General features: G+C 44.9%; 1 protein-coding gene across 1 annotated transcript in view; it reads left to right on the plus strand.

Moving 5' to 3' along the window:
- Positions 1–385: 385 nt before the first annotated feature.
- The window catches only part of LOC147451551 (cysteine-tryptophan domain-containing zinc finger protein 7-like), a 36,549-nt gene continuing 11,953 nt past the window's right edge, over positions 386–24,981 (plus strand). The window contains exons 1-3 of the mRNA XM_086517480.1: positions 386–900; positions 993–1,065; positions 1,575–1,717. Coding sequence (XP_086373606.1) covers positions 700–900; positions 993–1,065; positions 1,575–1,717 — 417 coding nt within the window. The 5' untranslated portion in view covers positions 386–699. The remainder of the gene's footprint in view (positions 901–992; positions 1,066–1,574; positions 1,718–24,981) is intronic.

Here is a 24,981-nt window from a genome sequence, read left to right on the forward strand (position 1 = left end):
TTTAAGTTTATGAAAAAACACATCTATTTCAAGAAAGCGCACGTGAACGTGATGGTTAAGGCCTCAGACTCTCAAGCTAGTGATCAGAGTTCAAATTTCGGCTGGGAAAGTGAGGACATGCCGAGATTAGGGCCCTCGTGGCCGGTAAAAACTAAACTCGGATCCCGAAATTAGTTTTGAAAAATCTAAACTCGAGATCCCCGAGTTTAGTTTTAGTAGATCGATGGTCCAGTTACATCTCTCACTTGGTTGGAACCCCGTGGCGGAGGGGCCATGTGAATTGGTGGTGGGCGACGTTGAGCAGACGGGACAAACGGGAAAAGTTCAAACCCTGATCAGCAAAGTTGCGCGATGATCTAAACACGAAAAGCGCACACAACAAAAAGGGCAAAGCTCTCTCTCTCTCTCTCTCTCACACACACACACACACAAACACACGCGCGCGCACATTCTCTTATGATTTGATCATACAGCGCGTTCGTGCACTGCTGACGCTGCGTGAGATCGCCCTTCTTCGCCATCGTCAAGTGCAGAGTAATTGGTGCTCAGGCTAGAAAACAGCAGCAATTGTTGAGAGAGCGCATTGTCTTTCTCTCCTACTCTGCGTGTTCACTTTCCAAAAATACTTGCATTGATTTTCAAGTGGGCGCAGCTTGGCCTGGCCACAGGCCATGAGGGCACGATTGCCCTGTGGTACAGATGGCCCTCCATTCGCACAAGCAGGGGGGGACTAGTGATAATCTCCTTGAGAAGCAGAGGAATGGCTACTCTGGATCAGAGTTTCTAGACTCACGGTGGTCTGGTGTTGGTGCGAAAATGGGGGACCATGAGCTCGAAGAAGGAGAAGCGTGCGATGAAGCAGATGTAATTTGTGACCCGGACAACGACTTTGCTTACCTGGTAATCAATAGCTTCGGCTTTTTATACACCTATGGCATGTAGCATTGTATCTTTCTTTGACATCAAAACATGTTTTTTCTCCGCATTTGCAGGATGAAAAGATATTTATGGTCCTGGGTGATGTACAAAAATATTTCGACGGCAGGGTTTCAACCGAAAAATTAGGTGTGCTGTTATAAACTAAGTATTTGAGCTCGCTCTAAGAAATTATTGCCTGTTAAGCACTTCTTGCATCACAAACAATGATGAATCACATGAGCTATCATGCTTGAATTCTGAAAAAAGTGCATATAAGCATAAGCAGAGTACCTGCAGTTGGATTTTACAAAGTTTGTTTCCCAAGCCATAAACATTAGACTGTGTGGCTTAGGTGTGACAGATACGGATACCATGTGCTTCTGCGCAGTATATAGACGGGTTTTGACAACCCTAAGCTCTTTGCTGTTTTATTACCGAGTTGGCCGTAAAGATGGCAGTCTAGTGAATGACTTGTGTGATATTCTGTGATGTCAAAACATAATGCTATGAGGAAGCCTTCAGGCTACACAGAAGGTCTAAAGTCATTGGGGTTGCAAAATTTACTGGCTTGTTTTGAGACAGACTTTATTCAACCCTTTTTTCATTTTTTCAGGACTAGGTAATAATTATCTCATTTTTGTTGTTTTTTAAGGCAGGCTTAAAATTTGGAGGCTATGGTTCGTTTCTATCCCCACATGAACGGACCTCATCTATTCTACAGCAGGATAAACCGGTGTATGCTTTAGCAAACGATGCATACTGTAGAACTAAGAAATCTTCAAATGAGGGATTAGTAGAGGTATTAAATGCTTTTATCAAATATTGCTATGATTGTCTGCTTGCATGCGATTTATATTTGTGTTATGTTTGCGAGCAAATGCTTGCTTCAAGAGTTGTACATGCCACCTTGATGCACATATACCCTTTGGATAACTTTCTAGCTCTAGTACTTCTCCATGGTTCTATGCTCCTTGTCGCATCCCAAGGGACCATTAGTACAAAGGATTACAACTTTGTTTTCTTGCTTTGAGAGAGAGAGAGAGAGAGAGAGAGAGAGAGAGAGAGAGAGAGAGAGAGAGAGAGAGGTTTGGGCTTATGTGCAACCAGTGGTTACAGAAGTTATGTGCAACAAGTTACTAGTCCCTTTCTCTATGTAGGAGATGCACGATGGAGTGCTTGGCCTCGATAGTTCCTCTTGTCCTATAGAGGATGGGTTGACTAGACAGTCCTTTTTGTAGTTCTGGGATGCTCTTAGCCCCACTATGCTTTCTGATTTGCAACACTTATTTGACACAGTAGAGATGCCTGCCTCTATGTGTTTGGGACTTATATCTCTTATACCGGAAGGCGGAGATACATCGTTCATATGCGAGAGTGGAGACCGATCACTCTCATGTCCTTCGTGTATAAGATCTTTGCTCGCATGATCAGCATGCGCTTAAAAGCCTTTATGCTCGATCTCATTCATGCTTTGCAGATAGGTTTTGTGCAGGACCGTTGTATTTTGGATAACATCTTCACTTTCTATGAGGCAATTGAATTATTGAATGGGCTGGTCAGACAAATCAGCCTATAGCATTCATGCTTCTTGATTTTGAGAAGGCTTATGAAAGAGTAGATTGGGGTTTCTTGGAGGGCACTATTCAGAGGATGGGTTTCCCCTTGCGGTGGATCAGAGGTGTATCTGCATTATACCATATTGCTTCTAGCGCTCTCATGATTAGAGGGCGTATTGGACGGCGCTTTCCTTTGTTCACTCAGCCCGACAGGGATGTCCCCTGACACACTACTTTTGGTTTTTTGCGTAGGCATGTCTCTATTCTCGTGCAGCAGAACACCACAGTAAAGAGGTCTTGCTATGCCTTTGGTGGACTTGCCAGATTTGCTGGATCAAGAGTATGCAAATGATATTATGCTCTTTGTTAGATACACCCACTTTGGATACTCTACGAGATTCTCTTGCAACCTTTTGCTTGGCCAGCGGTGCTCTCATCAATTGGAACCAGTCTTTTAATTTTCTTGTAGGAGTGGATGCAGATTGTGAGGGGGGTGCACAGGGTAACTTTACTAGGCTATCGAGAGGGTAGACTTGTAAATATTTGGGTTTCCATGTGGGCATTGATGTGTCAGTTGAGTAGCAGTTTTCACCCGTGCTGCAGTCTATTAGGAAGAAACTTTTGCCATTGGCCATCCTTGTATTTATCTCTGACTGAGCCCTGGTGGTGAATCACGTCCTTGCAATAGCTTGGTTCACCACATCTTGCATGACTCTTCACTCAGGCATCATGGCGCGTTTGAAACGTACACAACTTTTTTTGGGGTGGCCTAGATGGCTATACTGACACTCGACCACGAGTCCATTGGGACACAATCATTTTGCCTAGAGAGGAGGGAGGATTGGGGATTATTGATCCAGAGATGCAGAGCAAAGCATTGCTTGCGAAGCTCATAGTATGCGGATTGTTTCTAGGGGCAGAGCCTTGGAAACAATTTTTGCACCATGCTTTGTTACATACCTCTCCTCGTTTTGGATCTCTAGATACTACCGGTGTCTGGCGCTCGACCATCAGATTCATCTTCACACATGCACCCTTGGATACGTCCCGTTTATCATCATTTATGTGCTGCTTGCTGCGATGAATCTTCACACATGCACCCTTGGATACGTCCCGTTTATCATCATTTATGTGCTGCTTGCTGCGGATTTGGAAGGAATTACTTCTTGCATTGATTTGCCAACCACCTTCGTGTGTCGACGAGGTAGCGAGGCAACAAATTATATGGAATGTATATGTGACAGATTCAAAAGGCCGTCAGCTAGACGAGAGGACACGGGCTAGGTGGGATGATGGGCCATCAGGCTCTTTACACCGTTTTCCATATGCTTCCTTGGGTGGGGCTCAGGTGATTGGAGCTACCTATAGGATCCGCAGAGGGGTTACTGCTTGTATGAAAGAGATTGATGAGGCTATTCCACCCGACTGACACCCCCTCATCATGGATGGTGGGGATGTACTTCAATCCTCATTCGGGAGACCCGATTATTGCTTAGCAAGGGACTTTCCTCTTTAGCATTGCGGAGACTCGCCATCATGGACCTCACATCTGACTCGATTTTCAGGGTGAGGTTCCGCCTGGTCGGTAGTTGGCTGTCCATTGGCAGCCTGTTAGAGTGGAAGGCTCTTTCAAAAGGAGGTCATGTGTTGGCCCTGTTTTCACCTACTGAGGAGGCACCACTTTGGAGATTGTGGATCTGGCAAAGAAAGCCACTTGCTCAGTTGGCCTGGGATCCTAGTGAGTGGCAGTGGCCTTCGTTGAGTGATGATGGAGCTCCTATCCTTTTTCGAGTACTCTGTCTCCCTTGGGAGGAGGCTTCTTTTGCAGTCTCAGCACCCTCCTCATTGTCCACGCGAGTCAGAGGTATGGCAGGATTGGGATGCAGGATTGGCGCATCCCTGATTTCCAGAGACGGTTTTGGTCATGCATTTCGACCCTCCGGATCAGGCGTTGGGTATGTTTTTTCATGTGGATGATAGCACATGCAGGACTGCCTGTTGGTACTTGGTCGGCAGTCATTGGTCATGATCCGACTTGTAGAGATGTACTTCAAAGCCTTAATCTACGAGGCACTATTTTTGGGTTTGTCCTTATGTGCAACCAATGTGGATGATAGTTCGTTGCTTAGAGTGGCATTCATAATGGGTTCATGACGTGGGGACAGTTTGCATGGATTTTGCAATTTCGAGGGTCACACACCTTTTTTTAGGGCTTGCTGATAGATCCAGTCTTCTTGCTTACTCCCTTGGGTTATAGACCGGGCACTCTACGAATGATCCCAGATGCATGTCACCACTTGGATTTCTGCTAGCCAGAGACAGTTTTCACCACGATATGCAGCATCACGCTTGGACCATGTGGAAGGCTCGATGTGCCCACAGTTTGGGCTCATAGTCCTCCCCTACATCCACCATTTTGACAACCATCTTGTCAGGTGTAGTGGAAGTGTTTTAAGGATTTGACTCGGATCTAGTACTCCGCACAAACACAAGGTTACTTTACTTCACTTGAAAAGAGAAACTACACTGAAGACAATGAACGAGAGAGAGAGAAAAGAGAGACGACCTTGCATGTCGGGTCCCAACCACCCTCAAGGGCCCCCTTGCTTTGTTGCCAGAGCAAGTACTTGCTTTTATTACTTGCACAATGCTTTCACAATGATCCTAAATGCTGAGGTGCTGATGGATACTTGATGTAGATGCTTGGTGCTGCTGAGATACTCATGGGTACTGCTGTAGATGCTGAGGGGAACTCTGGTGGATACCTGGTACTTGAGGCTAAGCGTTGAATGCTGAAATGCTAGTTTACTGGGCTGAATTCTGATGATGCTGAAAATTCTACTGCTGTGGGCTGAATTACTGGTGCTTCTTGCTTAAAAACGCTGGCTGATGCTGATGCTTCATGATGAAAATGTTGGCTGATGCCGATGCTTCATGATAAAAATGCTGGCTGATGCTGATGCTTGCGGGTACTTATGGTTCTATTGTTTCTTGCCTTGAGAGGAGAGACCCCCAAGTCACTTATATAGGATAAAAATGCTGGGTCGAGTTGTAACCGGCCTGTTTAATCCAAAAAGGGCGGTGGACCTTAGACTTAAACCTTATTTGCTTTCACCCATTTAATTTGTCGCCCACTTTACCTGTACTTTCAAGACACAACAAAGGGGAAAGGGATACAGGTTGCTAGACTGCACCTGTATGAGAAGACCGACACCATATTGGCCCCTAAATAGGCGCCCCTTTCGGTATTTCTTTATTCTTTATAAGAGGGAATAAACGCCGTGGTTCCCTACAAGCTGCCCCGCACAACCTTGGCTGACTTTCAACTGTTCTGGCCCGATTTCGGCAGCATAACTGTACTAGGACCCTTCACAGTCAGTATTCCCTCGCATTGGATGACTTTCCTGACGCATAGGACACTTTGCAAAACCTGGCGAGAATCTGTAGCACGCTGAATCCTCTGTTTTCTGCCCCGAAAATGCGCCAGATCACCTGTACAGCGGTCCCCTTGCGTCCCCGAACCTCCTGGGGGTTTTAGGGTCCGTTTAGGGCCAAAACCCTAAACCTGCAAAAATTCACTGTTTCGGGCTCCGTTTTGCGTGCTGGTCACATCCATAGCAAGTCCTCGAGCTCCCGCACCTGTAGGGCTACTTGCCCTTTGAATCGGATGAGATTTCGCACGTGAAACCTCTCCGAATCACCTGTACCTGCGGGGGATTAGCCGCTAGCTAATCCAGTACCTGTGCAAGAGGCTCTTGCCTCGGCAATCGTGCATGAACCCACACAACTGTACATTGGTCAATTGAAAAGCCCACTAGAGGGGCATAACATACTGCCACAGGGGAGAGAGAGGGCAGTGCGTAGCATGCAGGGCATCACTCCTGGCACCGCACTGTACATAAGAGGGAAAGGAAGCACTCCATAGCTCTCAACCTGTGACAAAAACTGAAAATGAGCCTGCTTGCTCCTAAAATCAGCGCCACTTCTTTCTGCATGAGGAAATTGCACAGAAATGTGCCACTTGGCACATTTACAGGCTATTTCCCGTTTCGGGGTTGCCGCCTAAAAATCTCCCGACCGGTTGCCCAGTTGACTTCACGGCAGAGTAATAAAATATTCCCCTTGTCATTCCGGAGGTAATGACGCAAACACATTTTCAGGTCCCAAAATAGTAGTTCCCTAAATTTTAGCAGATGCTGCCATTTTATCTTTCTAGGTCATCTGACCCTCTTTGTACACTGCAGCCACACCAAGAACTGAAATGTAGCCTTTGTAGTAAAGGATTCCACTTTGGCTAGTCAATGACCCCACTTTGGCTAACCATAGTCCTTGTCCAACCTTAGTGCTCTCTTGCCTTCGAGCCTGGATCCCTCTGAACAGTTCCACACTAGCTATGCAATGCAGGGCAGTTAGATTTCCAGAGGGGTGTTTCCAAAAAGTGAAAATGAATAAATAATAAGAAAAAAATCAACAAAAAGGATAGATAGTAGTCACACGCTGGTGACATACCCCCCTCTTGAAATCTCAAACGTCCTCGTTTGCATCTATGTCGTACATGCTCACAGTCAACACTGGTGTATTCAACACCTGTCGACACATGCACGACACATACATGCTCATTGACAACCCTGGTGTATTCAACACCTCGTCGACATGTATTGCCTGCATGTGAATCCTGTCCCAATGACATAGTGGTAGCTTCGTACTCTGCCATTGCTTTGAGTCATTAACTTTCCAATGACAAAATGGTAGCTACGCATTTTGCCACTGTCTTTTAGTACACGTTGGATCCAGTAACACTTTCGAGCATACCCAAACCGACAGTTTAAGAATGCAGTTACACATGTTCCCTTTAATAGAGGCAATTACTGTATCCTTGACAAGCTGACAAGAAATACTCACTTCTATAGCACTAACCAAACTTTTGGACATTCCATAAGAGCAATTGTCAAAGTGACAATCTGTACAGCTCTAACATTCATGTAACATGTACTTCATTTGAGCTCACTTTAAATAACATGTACATCATTTCTTTCAGAAGCCATTGTCACACTGACAATCCATGTAGCTTTGAAACTCAAGGGGTCAAGGTAGGTTGCAAATCGAAGGCTTCAAGGTAAAGTGATAATACAGTTGGTGACTCTGCAAGTTCACCTTCTTCCATCCACTTAGCATCCATTGGTGGATAGTTTCTGAACTTCACCAAGTAACGCCTAGCAACCTTGCCTTTCACTTTTCTTTCTTTATGTGCCAAAATGTGTTCCGGACCAAGATCTCGTCAAGTTCCTCGACTTCCGGCTGATCTTCAGCTGGCATATCTTCTGGCACATCACCCACATAGGGTCTGAGAAGACTCACATGAAACGCATTGTGAATCTTCCAACTCTTAGGCAATTTCAGGCTTCAGCCTATATGCAACATCACTGATTATGTCGCATACTTGAAAAGGCCCATAGTAACGCATGCTGAGCTTTGGAAACAGTCTTTCCTTGCCCTTCATCTTCTTTAACCTTGCCTTTTCAAAGCGTAGAAGCACCCAATCACCAAGTGAAAATACCACTTCACGATGGTGACGATCAGTTGCTTTCTTTTGCTTTGCCTGAGTCTTTTCTAAGGCCACTTTGACCTTCTTGTACATTTCGTCCATGTCCTGAACATACTTGTCTGCTTCAAATATCTTGTCCTTTGTATGCAGTATGGGAGGAACTTTCTTGCCACCTTCAACTATCTCAAAAGGTGCCTTGCAAGTTGATGAATGCACTGTATTATTGTATGCATACTCCACCAATGGCAAATACTAGTCCTACTTTCCTTTATGCTCTGACATGTAGCATTTAGCAGATCTAGGACAATAGAATTTGCCTCTTCTGACTGCCCATCTGTTTGAGGATGAAATGACGAAGAGAATTTGAGCGTTGTGCCCATATTCTCAAACAAGCCTCTCCAGAAAAAACTTGTCATGCGTGGATCACGGTCGCTACAATCGACTGTGGCATGCCATGATACTTGAAAATATTGCTCATAAACAATCGTGCCATCTGATCTGGCTTTATCTTCTTCCTGACAAGAATAAAATGAGCCTGCTTGCTGAATCTGCAAATGATGGTCCAAATACCATCGTTTCCTGTCTGCGTTCTCGGAAGATCAAAGATAAAATCCATAGCAATACTTTCCCATGGTTTATCTTGAATAGGTAGTGGTTGCAATAACCCTGGTGCCTTTTGCCTGTCAAACTTGACCTTCTGGCATATTAGGCATTCTCGCACAAAGGCATCCACATCTCTTCTCAATGTAGGCCAGTAGAAGAATGTCTCAAACCGCTTTAACTGTAGCATCGATACCACGATGCCCTGCATACGGTGGGACATGACTCTCTTCCATAACTTTGCGTCGCAATGGCTTTGTGATACACAATCTGCCATGCATCATCATGAACCCATCTTTGAGAAGATAGTGTTCATGACGTTGTCCATCCATTAGCTGCTTGAAGACCCTTGCAAAATCTTCATCATTTGCATACTGTTCCCTCATATCATCAAGTTCATGATGATAAGGAATTGACACAGCTGAAATTTGTGGCTTCCTTGACAAGGCATCAGCCACAACGTTCTTCTTGCCTTCCACATGCACAATCTGAAAATGGAACATGGACAAGATATTTGCCCATCGCATATGCTTCTTAGATAACTTTGCCTGTGTTAAGAAGTATTGCAAGGTCTGATGATCCATTTGGACAACGAAATCTGCACCTAGCAGGTAGTGTTTCCAACTTAAGAGCGCATGAATCACTGCCTGCAGTTCTTTTTCATAGACTTGCATAGTCTTTTATGGCCCTTGCAAGATTCTACTCTCATAGGCTACTACCCTGCCATCTTGCATTAGCACTGCACCAATGCTACTACCACAGGCGTCACACTGGACCACAAATGACTTCCTAAGATCTGGCAACACAATGACTGGATCTGAAGTCATCTTTTCTTTTAAGAGATTAAAAGCTGAAATCTCTTTTTGTGTCCATCTGAAGGTGACTGCCTTCTTCTGAAGAGCATGTAAAGGTGAAGCAATCTCAACGAAATTTCGATAAACCTTCTGTAATAGGAGCATAGTCCCAAGAAGCTTTAGACATCGTGCACCGTCTTCAAATCTGGCCATGACTTGATCGCTTCAACTTTAGCAGGATCCATTCTGACACCATCCTTTGAGACAATGTGTCCCAGAAAGTGAATCTCTTCCAGAAAAAATTTACGTTTCTTTGCATTGATGAGCAACCTATGGTTGCGTAACTCTTTGAACACAATGGCCAAGTGATGCCTATGCTCCTCTTCATTCTTTGAGTAGACTATCATGTCGTCAAAGAATGTACCGACAAACTGTTGGTGTGGACGGAAAATTCTGTCCATCATCCTATTGAACGTAGCAGGAGCATTTGTGAGACCAAAGGGCATCACTAAAAATTCGTAAAGGCCAAACGTCGTTCTAAAAGCAGTCTTGTGCACATCCTCTGATCTAATGCGGATCTGATGGTACCCACTCTTTAGATCTATCATGCTAAACATAGATGCTCCTTCTAATTTGTCTAGAATATCATCAATTCTAGGTATAGGGAACCTATTCTTGATGGTATTCTTTGTTCAGTGCACGGTAGTCGATGCACATACGCCATGAGCCATCCTTTTTTTGCACCACCAACACTGGAGAACAGAATGGAGATGAACTGGGCTGAATCAGCCCCTTTTCTAATAGTTCCTGTACTTGGCTCATTATCTCTTTCTGCTGAGCCACACTAACCCTGTACGGAGGCTTATTTGGTGGGCTACTGCCTGGCACCAAATCTATCGCATGGTCCTCGGGTCTCTTTGGCGGTAATTGAGACGGTAATGAATCGGAAAAAAAGTCACTATACTGTTGTAAAAACATTGACCTTTCTTTATCTAACACAGATAAATTTGATATCACAATCTGACACTTCACGTGCAAAAACCAAGTACGCAGAAAGATGCTTTTTCATTACAGAAGTAATAGCAGAAGCTGATACAGTGGGAATAGACTCCCCTTTAAGCTTTACATCCAGAATGTGAGTCTTTCCCCTGCTCTGTACAGTGATCTTTTTGTTGTAGGCATCCATAATTCCCTGTACACGAAACAACCAAGGAATACCTAGCAACACATCACATCCGTCCAGTGGCATGATGTAAAATTCTTCAGCATCTACATAGGACTGGATATGTAGGCGCAACTTTCCGATGATAGGTGTCACAGCCTCTGTATGGCTAGGACATGCCAAACCTGCCTCTGTTGTATACCCCATCTCTTCAGGTTTGATTCCCAACTTTGAAGCCAATTTTGGGGAAATGAAGTTGGCTTTGGCACTTGGATCAAAGAAGATAAGCACTATTTGATCCCTGATCTTTCCCCATGCTCTGCAAAGCTCACTTGCATCTGAATTTGGCTTGTCGCCCACCATATCTGGCACTAGACTAGCCATGGGCCTCTTTCCTTTCCTATCCTCCTTGTCTTCAGAATCAGCTGGCCTTTTCTTTTGAGGACAATTGTAAGCAATGTGGCCAGGCTGCTCACAAATAAAGCATTTGTTCTCTGATCTCAGGACCTTCTTTTGCTCTTCCGACTTGCGAGGAAAACGTCTTTTCCATTTCTTTGCTGGTCCCTTCTCCGATTCAACCGTAGCTTTGCCTTTCCCTGCGTTGGCTGGCTCCTGAGTTGCTTTAGGAACCTCATTGGGAACGTACTTCGCTGAATTTTTCTTGGCTGATCCTTCCTTGACGCCAATATTAAATTCACAATCTTCTCATTTGAGCAAACCATTGCTAGTGTTTGCTACCTCGATGAGCTGCGTCAAAGTAGTGACTTTGGTCTTCGTGCAGTACTTTCTCAATCCTTTGGGTAGGCCACAACAATATTTTTCAATTTGTTCTGTCAATGGCACAAACCTATAGGAAGTTAAGTAGAGCTTTCCAAAACTTCCGATTGTAGTCATCCAGATTCTTGCAAGTAGCAGCATTAAGTTGGTGCCATTCTGTCATGACATCTGCTTCAAAGTCATCAGATAACCATGCTGCTACAAAAATCTGCTTGAAGTAAATCTGCTTGCCCTTGAAGCAATAAAGTTGTCCACCATTGTCCCGCATTCCCTGTCAAGAAAGTGGCTGCCTTGCGGACCTTTGAAGCCTCTGTAAAGTTTCCCCTTGCATAGGCCTTGTCAAACTGCTGGAGGAATGAGAGAGCCTTCTTCCTGTCATCAAACCCTGTAAAGGTCGTGAATGCCACACCTTTGCCACCTTCTTTGTACGGAGTTGGCTTCTCCAGCGGCGCTAAGTTGTCATATGGAAGTGACTGAAACATGGGAACACTGTTAGGGTTCATCTGTGTTCCTTGGCCTCTATTAAGTTGACCTGGAAATGCCATATTTGGCTGTTGATTTGTAATTCCAGCCATACCAAATTTGCATGTGGCATCCCAAATTGGCCCTGAGTGCTTTGAAACCGTGGTAGCATGCCGGTGACACCATACATGGGGTTAGGCATCATTGTTTGAGCACCCCCGAACACTGTTCCTGGCGTGTAAAACTGATTTCCAGGTGCATGACTAGCCATGCTCTGGAATACCGATCCACCTCCAAAATAGCCAGGGTGTACTGAAGGTGGTGGGAAGACTTGTTGCATAGCCCGTAGGTTGCTTCCTTGCCAATTAGAACTAGCTATAGGTTGCTGAAGGGTGGCTGGCTGAACTGGTGCAGCTTGAAAGACTGGCATCTCAGCCACCTGTTCTTGCACCTTAGGCACAGGTTGTGGGGACTGTATATTCTCCGTCAAGTGTACAGGTGTTTCCATTGACTTTGCAGTATGAATCACCTGTGCTTGAGCCTTAACAGGCTTTTGAATATGATCCCGTGACCCAATTTGCTGAGACAGAAGAGGAGGTTGCAGAAAGGCTAAAAACCTCGGGTTCTGCATTACTTGTGTGAACATAGCCACAACAGTAGCCAACTGGGTCTTGAATATATCATCATCCGTCTGAGGTGGTCTTGAAGACTCACCCACTTCATGTGTCTGTTGACCCTGTGAGGAGGAAACCTCTTCAGTCACATAATGTCACAAAGTGATGACGTGGCGAACAGCAGAAACCCTAAAATTCCTGCAAACCCTAAATTTTGCCAAAAACCCTAATTTCCGGAAATGGCGGAGGCGGATTAAAAAAAAAATAAAAAAAAATAAAAAAAAATTGGAAAATGATGAGCGACGCAAATTTTGCTTTTGCTTTTTTTTAATAAAAAAAAAGAGAAAAGACTCTCTAAGAGAGAGAGAGAACTGATGCTTTTGATTTTAAAAGCTTTTGGGGCTCTGCTTTTGGGCATCCCTTGTAACCTTTAAATTAGTGGTGAGGGCCTCACTTCTCAGAGCATCTGGACGCAGAGTTTGAGAGTGGAACCCTAACCGCTCTCTTGTACTTTGATGATTGATTAATACAAAAAGAAATACCGAAAGGGGCGCCAGTCTTTGGGGCCAATATCTCTAGGCACGGAACTCCGCCGGGCCAGTGCAAATCTATTGTGATCTGTGAATTGTTTTGAAGTGGTTATTTGGTGCTGTCGCGGTTGATTCTTGACTTGGAGTGTCCAAGTTTGTTACAGTGGTATCAGAGCACGGCCGATTTCTCTTCTACGGGAAATCCGATCCCCGAAATTTTTTTCCGCGGCACCTATGGCTTCATGCAAGGATCAGTCGACTCCCTCTGCATCTGGAGATGCGGGCTGGGATCACAACGAAGATTCAGACAGAGAGTATGGCCCGCCTCGGCCTACTCAGGCGGAGCAAACAGAGATGGAGTGTCGTCAATTGATTGGCGATGCAACAAAGATGATGCTCAATTTTGCCAAGGATCCGAAGATGGCAAAATATATGAACCAGACCTCTTTGGAAGAGGTACACACGGAGTGGCAGAGAACCACAACACCACTCCCGAAACCCGCTCTCAAGAAACCTTCTGCCTCCAAGAAATATACGGAGAAGGAACTGGAGAACGTGGTTGATGCACGGATTGCTCAGCTTTTTGACACGCAAAAGAAAGCCAAAAAGCACGGCAAAAAGCAGAAGAAAGGCACTGACTTCCCGGGATATTTGGGTCGTCGGTCGACATTTGACAAGGCAAAGAAATTGAAGAAGCGCGTCAAGTTTGAAGACCTACCCAGTTCTTCTTCTTCTTCTTCTGACAGTTCTTCTAGCTCCTCGGATTCGAGCGAAGAAGACAGAAAAGGTAAAAAGCGAAGCAAGAAGCAACGCTTTGGAAAGGGCAAGAGAAAGGCAAAGAAGGCTAAATCTCGCCTAGAGACTGACAGTTCTACTGAGGACTCGTCTACGGACAACTCAGATTCCGATGACGGAAAGTTTTATGCGAACAAGAAGAATTTTTACAAAGCCAACCAGTATGACTTTCTCGAAGATAAAAGCAAGAAAGTCCAAGAGTTTAAGGAAGGTGGCCACTCGATCAAGTTTGATACTTTTCAGGATACTCAGATGCTTCGAAGGCTTTGTCTTTTATACAGCAGGTTGACATCGCTTTCGCGGGAGGACGCTATTCAGAGCACTCCAAGATTCGGAGAGCTGCCTCTTACTTTAAGGGGAATGCTCGCACTTGGTGGTCCACGCTTCTATTAAGCAAGACTGTGCCAGTTACATGGCTGAAATTCAAGAGGCTTTTTATTTCTTCTTGGTTGACTCAAGAGTTTGAGCGAGATATACGGGTTGCTTGGAACCATCTCCGGATGACCAAGAGCGATACAATGAATTCTTACCGTGAAAGATTCTGGAGCTCTTTTCTACCCACCTCTTCATTCAAGAAGATCTCGTTCAGAGAACAGATTGAGCAGTTTACCTTGGGTCTACCTACAGAGATCCGAGATCACTGCTTGGAACATAAGTCAGCTTCTATTCAGGAGTTGATGAGTCATGCGAAGTGGGGCTTTGCCATTCACTCTGGCAATCTGACCTACCCCACAGATGAGGCCATGACACAACGAGCCGAACAGACTTCTCGGAATGAAAGTAGAAAGAAAAAGAGCAACCCCGAGAAAAAGGATGCACGACCCAAGCTTACTCCTGAGGAGAGAGCTCGCTTCATCAGAGAGGGGAAGTGCTTTGGATGCGGGGAACAGGGACATATCTCCGCGAAGTGCCCTAATAAGGCATAGAAAGAACAGAATAATAAAGACGACAACAGGCCTGAGCGTTCGAGAGCAGCTGAGGAATGTGGCAGAAAAGGCAGATAGAAAAGCAGAACTGGTACCACATGGCGTGGGACCTGCACCGAATCTAATGAATGAAAGTACAAACTTTGCCGCTTTCGGGGCAAAGTGAAGGATCAGGAAGCTCTTTTGAAGGAGCCAAGGCCAACTTCTTTTCACTTGGAATTGGCGGCTCGATTTGGAACTACGCCCGACAGACTGACGCCACAGGCGGAGGTAGTTCGACTGGCACCCGGATGGGATGTTGCCATTACACCGAGCATTGGCAAACTTTGTTTGCAATGACAGGGGTGTTCAGGGCACGCGAGTGACGTTCTACTCGGGATCCCTTGGTACCACAAGAACTACGCCGTGGTTGACTACCGGGCCGAGAAAGCGACTTTGATAAATGAAGGGCTTAGAGATTGTACTTGATGAACTTCAGTTTTCTTACTCATTCTTTTGGGAGAACTGAACGATGGATAAAGGTTGAATATGTTTTGACCTGAAGAAAAGAACGCCAAGATTTTTTTTTCTCCACGCTCATGCCGATTGCTTTTGAGAGGGCCTGAAGATCATACCATTGATCTGATATCTGGAAGCACGCCACCGAATCGGCCACCTATCGTGTGAGCCGAGTACAGAATGAAAAGATTATGAACTCAGTGAAAGACCTCTTGGAAAAGGGTCTTGTCCAGCCTAGTACTTCACCGTATTGCTCTCCAGTGTTGTTGGTTTTGAAGAAAAAAACGGATCTTGGAGAATGTGCATCGATTATAGCACTCTCAACGAAATCACCATCAAGAACAGATTTCCGATTCCTAAGATCGATGATATACTCGACAGGTTACAGGGATCCTCGTGCTTTAGCAGGATTGACTTGAAGAGTGGATATCATCAGATCAGGATAGCGCCAGGAGATGTCTACAAGACAGCTTTTCGGACGACTTTTGGGTTATTTGAGTTTTTGGTGATGCCTTTTGGCTTAACCAATGCTCTTGCGACATTTGACCGGATGATAGACAGGATTTTTCGAGAGTACAGACTATTTGTTGGCACTTTCTTTGTCGACATCATTGTTTTCTCTAAGAATGAGGCAGAACACAGAGATCATCTGCTTCAAGTCTTTCAGGCATTACGAGATCACACATTAGTGATTAATGCTAAGAAAAGTGAATTTTTCCTACCAGAGATACATTTTTTGGGACACATTGTGTCAACAGCAGGAGTGCAAATGAACCCGGCCAAGATAGAGACTATCCGTGATTGGCCCGATTTGAGGAATGTCCATGAAGTTAGAAGCTTCTTGGGACTGTGTTCGTACTATAGGCGGTTCATACGAAAGTTTGCAGAGGTTGCTTCCCCTTTGCATACCTTGACACAGAAAGGAGTACCTTTTTCGTGGGGACCCACAGAGGTGACTGCCTTTCGGACATTGAAAGAGAAATTCACTACAGGACCAGATTTGACTTTGCCTGACTTGCAGAAGTCATTTGAAGTATTTTGTGATGCTTGTGGTCGTAGTCTGCCAAAAACCCTAATTTCCGGAAATCGCGGAGGTGGATTATTAAAAAAAAATAAAAATAAAAAAAATGGAAAATGTTGAGCGACGCGAATTTTGCTTTTGCTTTTTTTTTAATAAAAAAAAAGAGAAAAGACTCTCTAAGAGAGAGAGAGAACTGATGCTTTTGATTTTAAAAGCTTTTGGGGCTCTGCTTTTGGGCATCCCTTGTAACCTTTAAATTAGTGGTGAGGGCCTCACTTCTCAGAGCATCTGGACGCAGAGTCTGAGAGTGGAACCCTAACCGCTCTCTTGTACTTTGATGATTGATTAATACAAAAAGAAATACCGAAAGGGGCGCCAGTCTTTGGGGCCAATATCTCTAGGCACGGAACTCCGCCGGGCCAGTGCAAATCTATTGTGATCTGTGAATTGTTTTGAAGTGGTTATTTGGTGCTGTCGCGGTTGATTCTTGACTTGGAGTGTCCAAGTTTGTTACACATAATCTGGTCTGTCAGCCATAATTGCAATTTCCTGTGTCTGGTCTATGATCTCCTGTGTCTTCAAGCCCAAACTAACCAAGGCTCACTTCTATGGGAAAAAGTGATTTAATCCCGGCGATGGAACCATGTAACCGGCCTGTTTAATCCAAAAAGGGCGGTAGACCTTAGACTTAAACCTTATTTGCTTTCACCCATTTAATTTGTCGCCCACTTTACCTGTACTTTCAAGACACAACAAAGGGGAAAGGGATGCAGGTTGCTAGACTGCACCTGTATGAGAAGACCGACACCAGATTGGCCCCTAAATAGGCGCCCCTTTCAGTATTTCTTTATTCTTTAAAAGAGGGAATAAACGCTGTGGTTCCCTACAAGCTGCCCCGCACAACCTTGGCTGACTTTCAACTGTTCAGGCCCGATTTCGGCAGCATAACTGTACTAGGACCCTTCACAATCAGTATTCCCACGCATTGGATGACTTTCCGACGCTTTGCAAAACCTGGCAAGAATCTGCAGCACACTGAATTCTCTGTTTTCTGCCCCGAAAATGTGCCAGATCACCTGTACAGCGGTCCCCTTGCATCCCCGAACCTCCTGGGGGTATTAGGGTCCGTTTAGGGCCAAAACCCTAAACCTGCAAAAATACACAGCAGGCTGTAATTCACTGTTTCGGGCTCCGTTTTGCGTGCCGGTCACATCCGTAGCAAGTCCTCGAGCTCCTGCACCTGTAGGGCTACTTGCCCTTTGAATTGGACGAGATTTCGCACGTGAAACCTCTCCGAATCCCCTGTACCTGCGGGGGATTAGCCGCTAGCTAATCCAGTACCTGTGCAAGAGGCTCTTGCCTCGGCAATCGCGCATGAACCCGCACAACTGTACATTGGTCAATTGAAAAGCCCACTAGAGGGGCATAACATACTACCATAGGGGGGAGAGAGGGCAGTGCGTAGCATGCAGGGCATCACTCCTGGCACCGAACTGTACATAAGAGGGAAAGGAAGCACTCCATAGCTCTCAACCTGTGACAAAAACTGAAAATGAGCCTGCTTGCTCCTAAAATCAGCGCCACTTCTTCCTGCATGAGGAAAGTGCACAGAAATGTGCCACTTGGCACATTTACAGGCTATTTCCCATTTCGGGGTTGCCGCCTAAAAATCTCCTGACCGGTTGCCCAATTGACTTCACGGCAGAGTAATAAAATGTTCCCCTTGTCATTCCGGAGGTAATGACGCAAACACATTTTCAGGTCCCAAAATAGCAGTTCCCTAAATTTTAGGAGATGCTGTCATTGTATCTTTCTAGGTCATCTGACCCTCTTTGTACACTGCAGCCACACCAAGAACTGAAATGTAGCCTCTGTAGCAAAGGATTCCACTTTGGCTAGTCAATGACCCCACTTTGGCTAACCATAGTCCTTGTCCAACCTTAGTGCTCTCTTGCCCTCGGGCCTGGACTCCCTCTGAACGATTCCACACTAGCTATGCAATGCAAGGCAGTTAGATTTCCAGAGGGGTGTTTCCAAAAAGTGAAAATGAATAAATAATAAGAAAGAAATCAACAAAAAGGATAGATAGTAGTCACACGCTGGTGACACGAGTAATGACTTAAGGGATTGTTCACATGCCTATATGTTGAAATGATTGTAGTGTGCAAGAGAGGGTATGCAACTATTACTTGCCTGAACATGCACGTCCTGCTAGAGGCTCACAAAGTGCTAGGCTAGATCTTGAGCTAAACTAAGACTTATGCTAGATTGTAGCAGTAGCTTGTCCATGTGGCTCAACTGCAATGCGCACGTGATACATCTGGACAGATTCTCTTTCTTTACACATGGACATGGTCGTCAATCTTTTTCCGTCGGGACCTAGGTCACATCACATGGAAATATGCACCCCCACAGTGGTTCATTCTTCATTCATCATACACACCACCTTGATGTTTACATAGCCTACACATGGTCACTCCTCTTTTGTACTTCCTCTGGGAGATAGGCCATTGAGCATCTTCCGAGGTCTTTTATGTACACAAAGTATATCCTCTTAGAGAGAGAGAGAGAGAGAGAGAGAGAGAGAGAGAGAGAGAGAGAGAGAGAGAGAGAGAGAGAGAGAGAGAGAGAGAGAGAGAGAGAAGAGTAAAGAGTAGGACAAAAGAAAACAAAAATAAAACCAAAAATGAGAAAGCAAACAGAAATGTGCTTTGCTTGAAAGACAAACGACGGGTACACATACTCGAAAGAAACAAAGAAAACAAGGCATATAAAACCTGGCTCTACACACACCCACCCAACCCGAACCAAGGAAATACATGCAAAATAAAAAACAAGAAACAAACAAGTCAATAGAACATGAAACAAAAGAATCCACAAAGATAAAAGCTATCCCGCTAAATGATCTAATACCAGAGTGTCTGTCACGTGCGCACTTAACTTGCACCACGTGGACACGCTTCTAGCAAGACGTGCATGTCCAGGCCAGCCATAGTTGCATACCCTCTCTTGCACAGTCAGTTAGCATTAGCATTTCTCAGAGCATGAACCCTTTCTTCCAAAGTACACATTTTTCACTTATTTATTAGTAAGTGACTTTTGTTGGAAAAGTAGGAATTGAGGCACTTTAAGGCCTGAGAAAAATCTTGAAAAATTACTGGCAAGAAAGCTGTAGATGGCCAAAATTGAATCTACATGCTGCTACATGAAAAATTGACGCAAATAGAGAGCTGTCCCAACACGACTACATGTAGAGTAGGCAAGGCGAGGGAAAAAACTGCAACAAAAACCAAAACAAGAAGGCACAACACGCTCAAACCTGTAAGTTTTTGGATTTTTGATGAACTTTTTAAAGTTTTTACATGAGTTTTAGTTATATACAAGTGTCATTTCAAAAAACTCACCACGGGCACTTACAGTAGCCCGACTAGGTAGGGCAAATTGCTAAAGGTCCATAAAAGAAACCATTGGGCACTCAGTTTGGCGGGATTGGTGTAGTAGCTTCATCCGTTCTTCTTTGTTCTTGAAAGTCAAGACACAATGTTCAGGTGAAATACGTCTATGTGTGTCGTTCATCCAAACAACGGTTACTGACTTGATGTTGACAGGTTGAAGAACGTCATTAAGTTTGTCGATTGCTTGCTCAAGAGTGTCCTCACTAGTGCACCATGGTGAGTGAAGTCCTCCAATCCTCACCTTCAGGCAGGGTAATTTTCGCACGTCGTACGGAACGTTCCGTTCTGTTTGACTGGACCCGTCCCGTCCCGTTCGACTAGTACGTTCCGTACGGTGATTTTTTTCGGCAGTTTATGACCGTTGGCAGATTGTGACTGTTTGCAAGCGTCCACTTTGTAGCCGTTTTGGAGACGTTTACGAGCCGTTTTGAAGGCAATTGCAATGCCCATGGCCCATGGGCCATTGCCATGCTTATTGCCCATTTCTCACATGCTCTTCCTCTTCCTATTTAAGCAACCCTTCCCCTTTGTTATCCAACACAACCTACAACTACAAGCTACATTGTACAAGCTCTAGCCCTAAGCCTCTCAATGCTCTAGCCTCTCATCATCCATGTGCTTCCATCGAAGCTCTCAAGTGGGCTCAAGCTCTTGAGTCTCCATTGGGTCTCTCTCCTTCAAGCTCCCTTGGGTCTCTCCTTCAAGCTTCCTTGGGTCTCTCTCTCTCTCTCTCTCTCTCTCTCTCTCTCTCTCTCTCTCTCTCTCTCTAATCTATTGATACATCATACATCATACTAGTTGAAACCGGCCTGTTCAATCCAAAAAGGGCGGTAGACTTTACTTTAAACCTTGATTTAGCTTTCACCCATTATTAGTCGTCTATTTTACCTGTACTTTCAAGACACAACAAAGGGGAGAGGGATACAGGCTGCTAGATTGCACCTGTATGAGTGGACAGACACCAGATTGGCCCCTAACTTAGGCGCCCCTTTCGGTATTTCTTTATTGTTCAAAAGAGGGAATAAACGCTGTGGTTCCTACAAGCTGCCCCGCACAAACTCGGCTGAATTTCCACTGTTCCAGCCCGATTTCGGCAGCATAACTGTACTAGAACCCTTCACGGTCAGTATTCCCACGCATTGGCCGACTTTCCCGACGCATACGGGCACTTTGCAAAACCTGGCGAGAATCTGCAGCACGCTGAATTCTCTGTTTTCAGCCCTGAAAATGCGCCAGATCGCCTGTACAGCGGTCCCCTTGCGTCCCCGAACCTCCTGGGGGTATTAGGGTCCGTTTAGGGCCAAAACCCTAAACCTGCAAAAATACACAGCAGGCTGTAATTCACTGTTTCGGGCTCCGTTCCGCGTGCCGGTCGCATCCCTAGCAAGTCCTCGAGCTCCCGCACCTGTAGGGCTACTTGCCCTTTGAATCGGATGAGATTTCTGGCGTGAAACCTCTCCGAATTCACCTGTACCTGCGGGGGGATTAGCCGCTAGCTAATCCAGTACCTGTGCAAGAGGCTCTTGCCTCGGCAATCGCGCATGAACCCACACAACTGTACATTGGTCAAATGAAGAGCCCACTAGAGGGGCATAACATACTGCCAAAGGGGAGAGAGAGGGCAGTGCGTAGCGTGCAGGGCATCACTCCTGGCACCGCACTGTGCATAAGAGGGAAAGCAAGCACTCCATAGCTCTTAACCTGTGACAGAGACTTGCAAAATGAGCCTCCCAACTATAAATCACGTTTTTGCCTTCTCTATAAGTAGTAAACTGGCCTCAAAGTGCCAAGTGTCACTCATTTGTGCATTTTCCCGCTTTAGACCCTCGGGTCTAAAAATATCTCACCTGCAGCCTCTGTTGACTTGGCCACAGAGTAACAAAATGATCCCCATGTCAAACTGCACGTAATGACGCGAAGACATTTTCAGGTCCCAAAATAGCAGTTCCCTAAATTTTAGGAGATGCTGCCATTGTATCTTTCTAGGTCATCCGACCCTCTTTGTACACTGCGGCCACATCCAGAACTGAAATGTAGCCTCTGTAGCAAAGGATTCCACTTTGGCTAGTCAATGACCCCACTTGGCTAACCATAGTCCTTGTCCAACCTTAGTGCTCTCTTGCCCTCAGGCCTGGACTCCCTCTGGACAGTTCCACACTAGCTATGCAATGCAGGGCAGTTAGATTTCCCGAGGGGTGTTTCCAAAAAGTGAAAGTAAATAGATAATAAGAAAGAAATCAACAAAAAGGATAGATAGTAGTCACACGCTGGTGACATACCCCCCTCTTGAAATCTCAAACGTCCTCGTTTGCATCTATGTCGTACATGCTTACTGTCAACACTGATGTATTCAACACCTGTCGACACATATACGACACATACATGCTCATTGTCAACCCTGGTGTATTCAACACCTCGTCGACTCATGTATTGCCTGCGTGTGAACCCTGTCCCAATGACATAGTGGTAGCTGCACACTCTGCCATTGCTTTGAGTCACTAACTTTCCAATGACAAAATGGTAGCTGCACATTTTGCCACTGTCTTATAGTACACGTTGGATCCCGTAACACTTTCGAGCATACCCAAACCGACAGTTTAAGAATGCAGTTACACATGTACTCTTTAATAGAAGCAATCACTGTATCCTTGACAGACTGACAAGAAATACTCACTTCTATAGCACTAACCAAACTTTTGGACATTCCATAAGAGCAATTGCCAAACTGACAATCTGTACAGCTCTAACATTCATGTAACAGGTATTTGATTTGAGCTCACTTTAAATACCATGTACATCATTTGTTTCAGAAGCCATTGTCACACTGACAATCCATGTAGCTTTGAAACTCAAGGGGTCAAGGTAGGTTGCAAATCGAAGGCTTCCAGGTAAAGTGATAACACAGTTGGTGACTCTGCAAGTTCACCTTCTTCCATCCACTTAGCATCCATTGGTGGATAGTTTCTGAACTTTACCAAGTAACGCCTAGCAACCTTGCCTTTCACTTTCCTTTCTTTGTGTGCCAAAATCTGTTCAGGGACCAAGATCTCGTCAAGTTCCTCGACTTCCGGCTGATCTTCAGCTGGCATATCTTCTGGCACATCACCCACATAGGGTCTGAGAAGACTCACATGAAACGCATTGTGAATCTTCCAACTGTCAGGCAATTTCAGCCTATATGCAACATCACTGATTATGTCGCACACTTGAAAAGGCCCATAGTAACGCATGCTGAGCTTTGGAAACACTCTTTCCTTGCCCTTCATCTTCTTTAACCTTGCCTTTTCAAAGCGTAAAAGCACCCAATCACCAAGTGAATATACCACTTCACGACGGTGACGATCAACTGCTTTCTTTTGCTTTGCCTGAGTCCTTTCTAAGGCCACTTTGACCTTCTTGTACATTTCATCCATGTCTTGAACATACTTATCTGCTTCAAATATCTTGTCCTTTGTATGCAGTATGGGAGGAACTTTCTTGCCACCTTCAACTATCTCAAAAGGTGCCTTGCCAGTTGATGAATGCACTGTATTATTGTATGCATACTCCACCAATGGCAAATACTGCTCCCATTTTCCTTTATGCTCTGACACATAGCACTTCAGCAGATCTAGGACAGTAGAATTTGCCTCTTCTGACTGCCCATCTGTTTGAGGATGAAATGACGAAGAGAATTTGAGCGTGGTACCCATATTCTCAAACAAGCCTCTCCAGAACAAACTTGTCATGCGTGGATCACGGTCGCTAACAATCGACTGTGGCATGCCATGATACTTGAAAATATTGCTCATAAACAAGCGTGCCATCTGATCTGGCTTTATCTTCTTCCTGACAGGAATAAAATGAGCCTGTTTGCTGAATCTGCAAATAATGGTCCAAATACCATCGTTTCCTGTCTGCGTTTTCGGAAGATCAAAGATAAAATCCATAGCAATACTTTCCCATGGTTTATCTGGAATAGGTAGTGGTTGCAATAACCCTGGTGCCTTTTGCCTGTCAAACTTGACCTTTTGGCATATTAGGCATTCTCGCACAAAGGCATCCACATCCCTTCTCAATGTAGGCCAATAGAAGAATGTCTCTACCGCTTTAACTGTAGCATCGATACCACGATGCCCTGCATACGGTGGGACATGACTCTCTTCCATAACTTTGCGTCGCAATGGCTTTGTGACACACAATCTGCCATGCATCATCATGAACCCATCTTTGAGAAGATAGTGTTCATGACGTTGTCCATCCATTAGCTGCTCGAAGACCCTTGCAAAATCTTCATCATTTGCATACTGTTCTCTCATATCATCAAGTTCATGATGATAAGGAATCGACACAGCTGAAATTTGTGGCTTCCTTGACAAGGCATCAGCCACAACGTTCTTCTTGCCTTCCACATGCACAATCTGAAAATGGAACATGGACAAGATATTTGCCCATCGCATATGCTTTTCAGATAACTTTGTCTGTGTCAAGAAGTATCGCAAGGTCTGATGGTCCGTTTGGACAACGAAATCTGCACCTAGCAGGTAGTGTTTCCAACTTAAGAGCGCATGAATCACAGCCAGTAACTCTTTCTCATAGACCTGCATGGTCATCTCTGGCCCTTGCAAAATTCTGCTCTCATAGGCTACTACCCTGCCATCTTGCATTAGCACAGCACCAATGCTACTACCGCAGGCATCACACTGGACAACAAATGACTTCCTAAGATCTGGCAACACAATGACTGGATCTGAAGTCATCTTTTCCTTTAAGAGATTAAAAGCTGAAATCTCTTTCTGTGTCCATCTAAAGGTGACTGCCTTCTTTTGAAGAGCATGTAAAGGTGAAGCAATCTCAGCGAAATTTCGGATAAACCTTCTGTAATAGGAGCATAGTCCCAAGAAGCTTCGGACATCATGCACCGTCTTCAAATTTGGCCATGACTTGATCGCTTCAACTTTTGCAGGATCCATTCTGACACCATCCTTTGAGACAATGTGTCCCAGAAAGTGAATCTCTTCCAGAAAAAACTCACTTTTCTTTGCATTGATGAGCAACCTATGACTGCGTAGCTCTTTGAACACAATGGCCAAGTGATGCCTATGCTCCTCTTCATTCTTTGAGTAGACTATCATGTCATCAAAGAATGTACCAACAAACTGCTGGTGTGGACGGAAAATTCTGTCCATCATCCTATTGAACGTAGCAGGAGCATTTGTGAGACCAAAGGGCATCACTAAAAATTCGTAAAGGCCAAACGTCGTTCTAAAAGCAGTCTTGTGCACATCCTCTGATCTAATGCGGATCTGATGATACCCACTCTTTAGATCTATCCTGCTAAACATAGCT

Source organism: Adiantum capillus-veneris, chromosome 8 (genome assembly GCF_014529385.1).
Source record: "Adiantum capillus-veneris isolate H3 chromosome 8, ASM1452938v2, whole genome shotgun sequence".
Lineage (NCBI taxonomy): Eukaryota > Viridiplantae > Streptophyta > Polypodiopsida > Polypodiales > Pteridaceae > Adiantum > Adiantum capillus-veneris.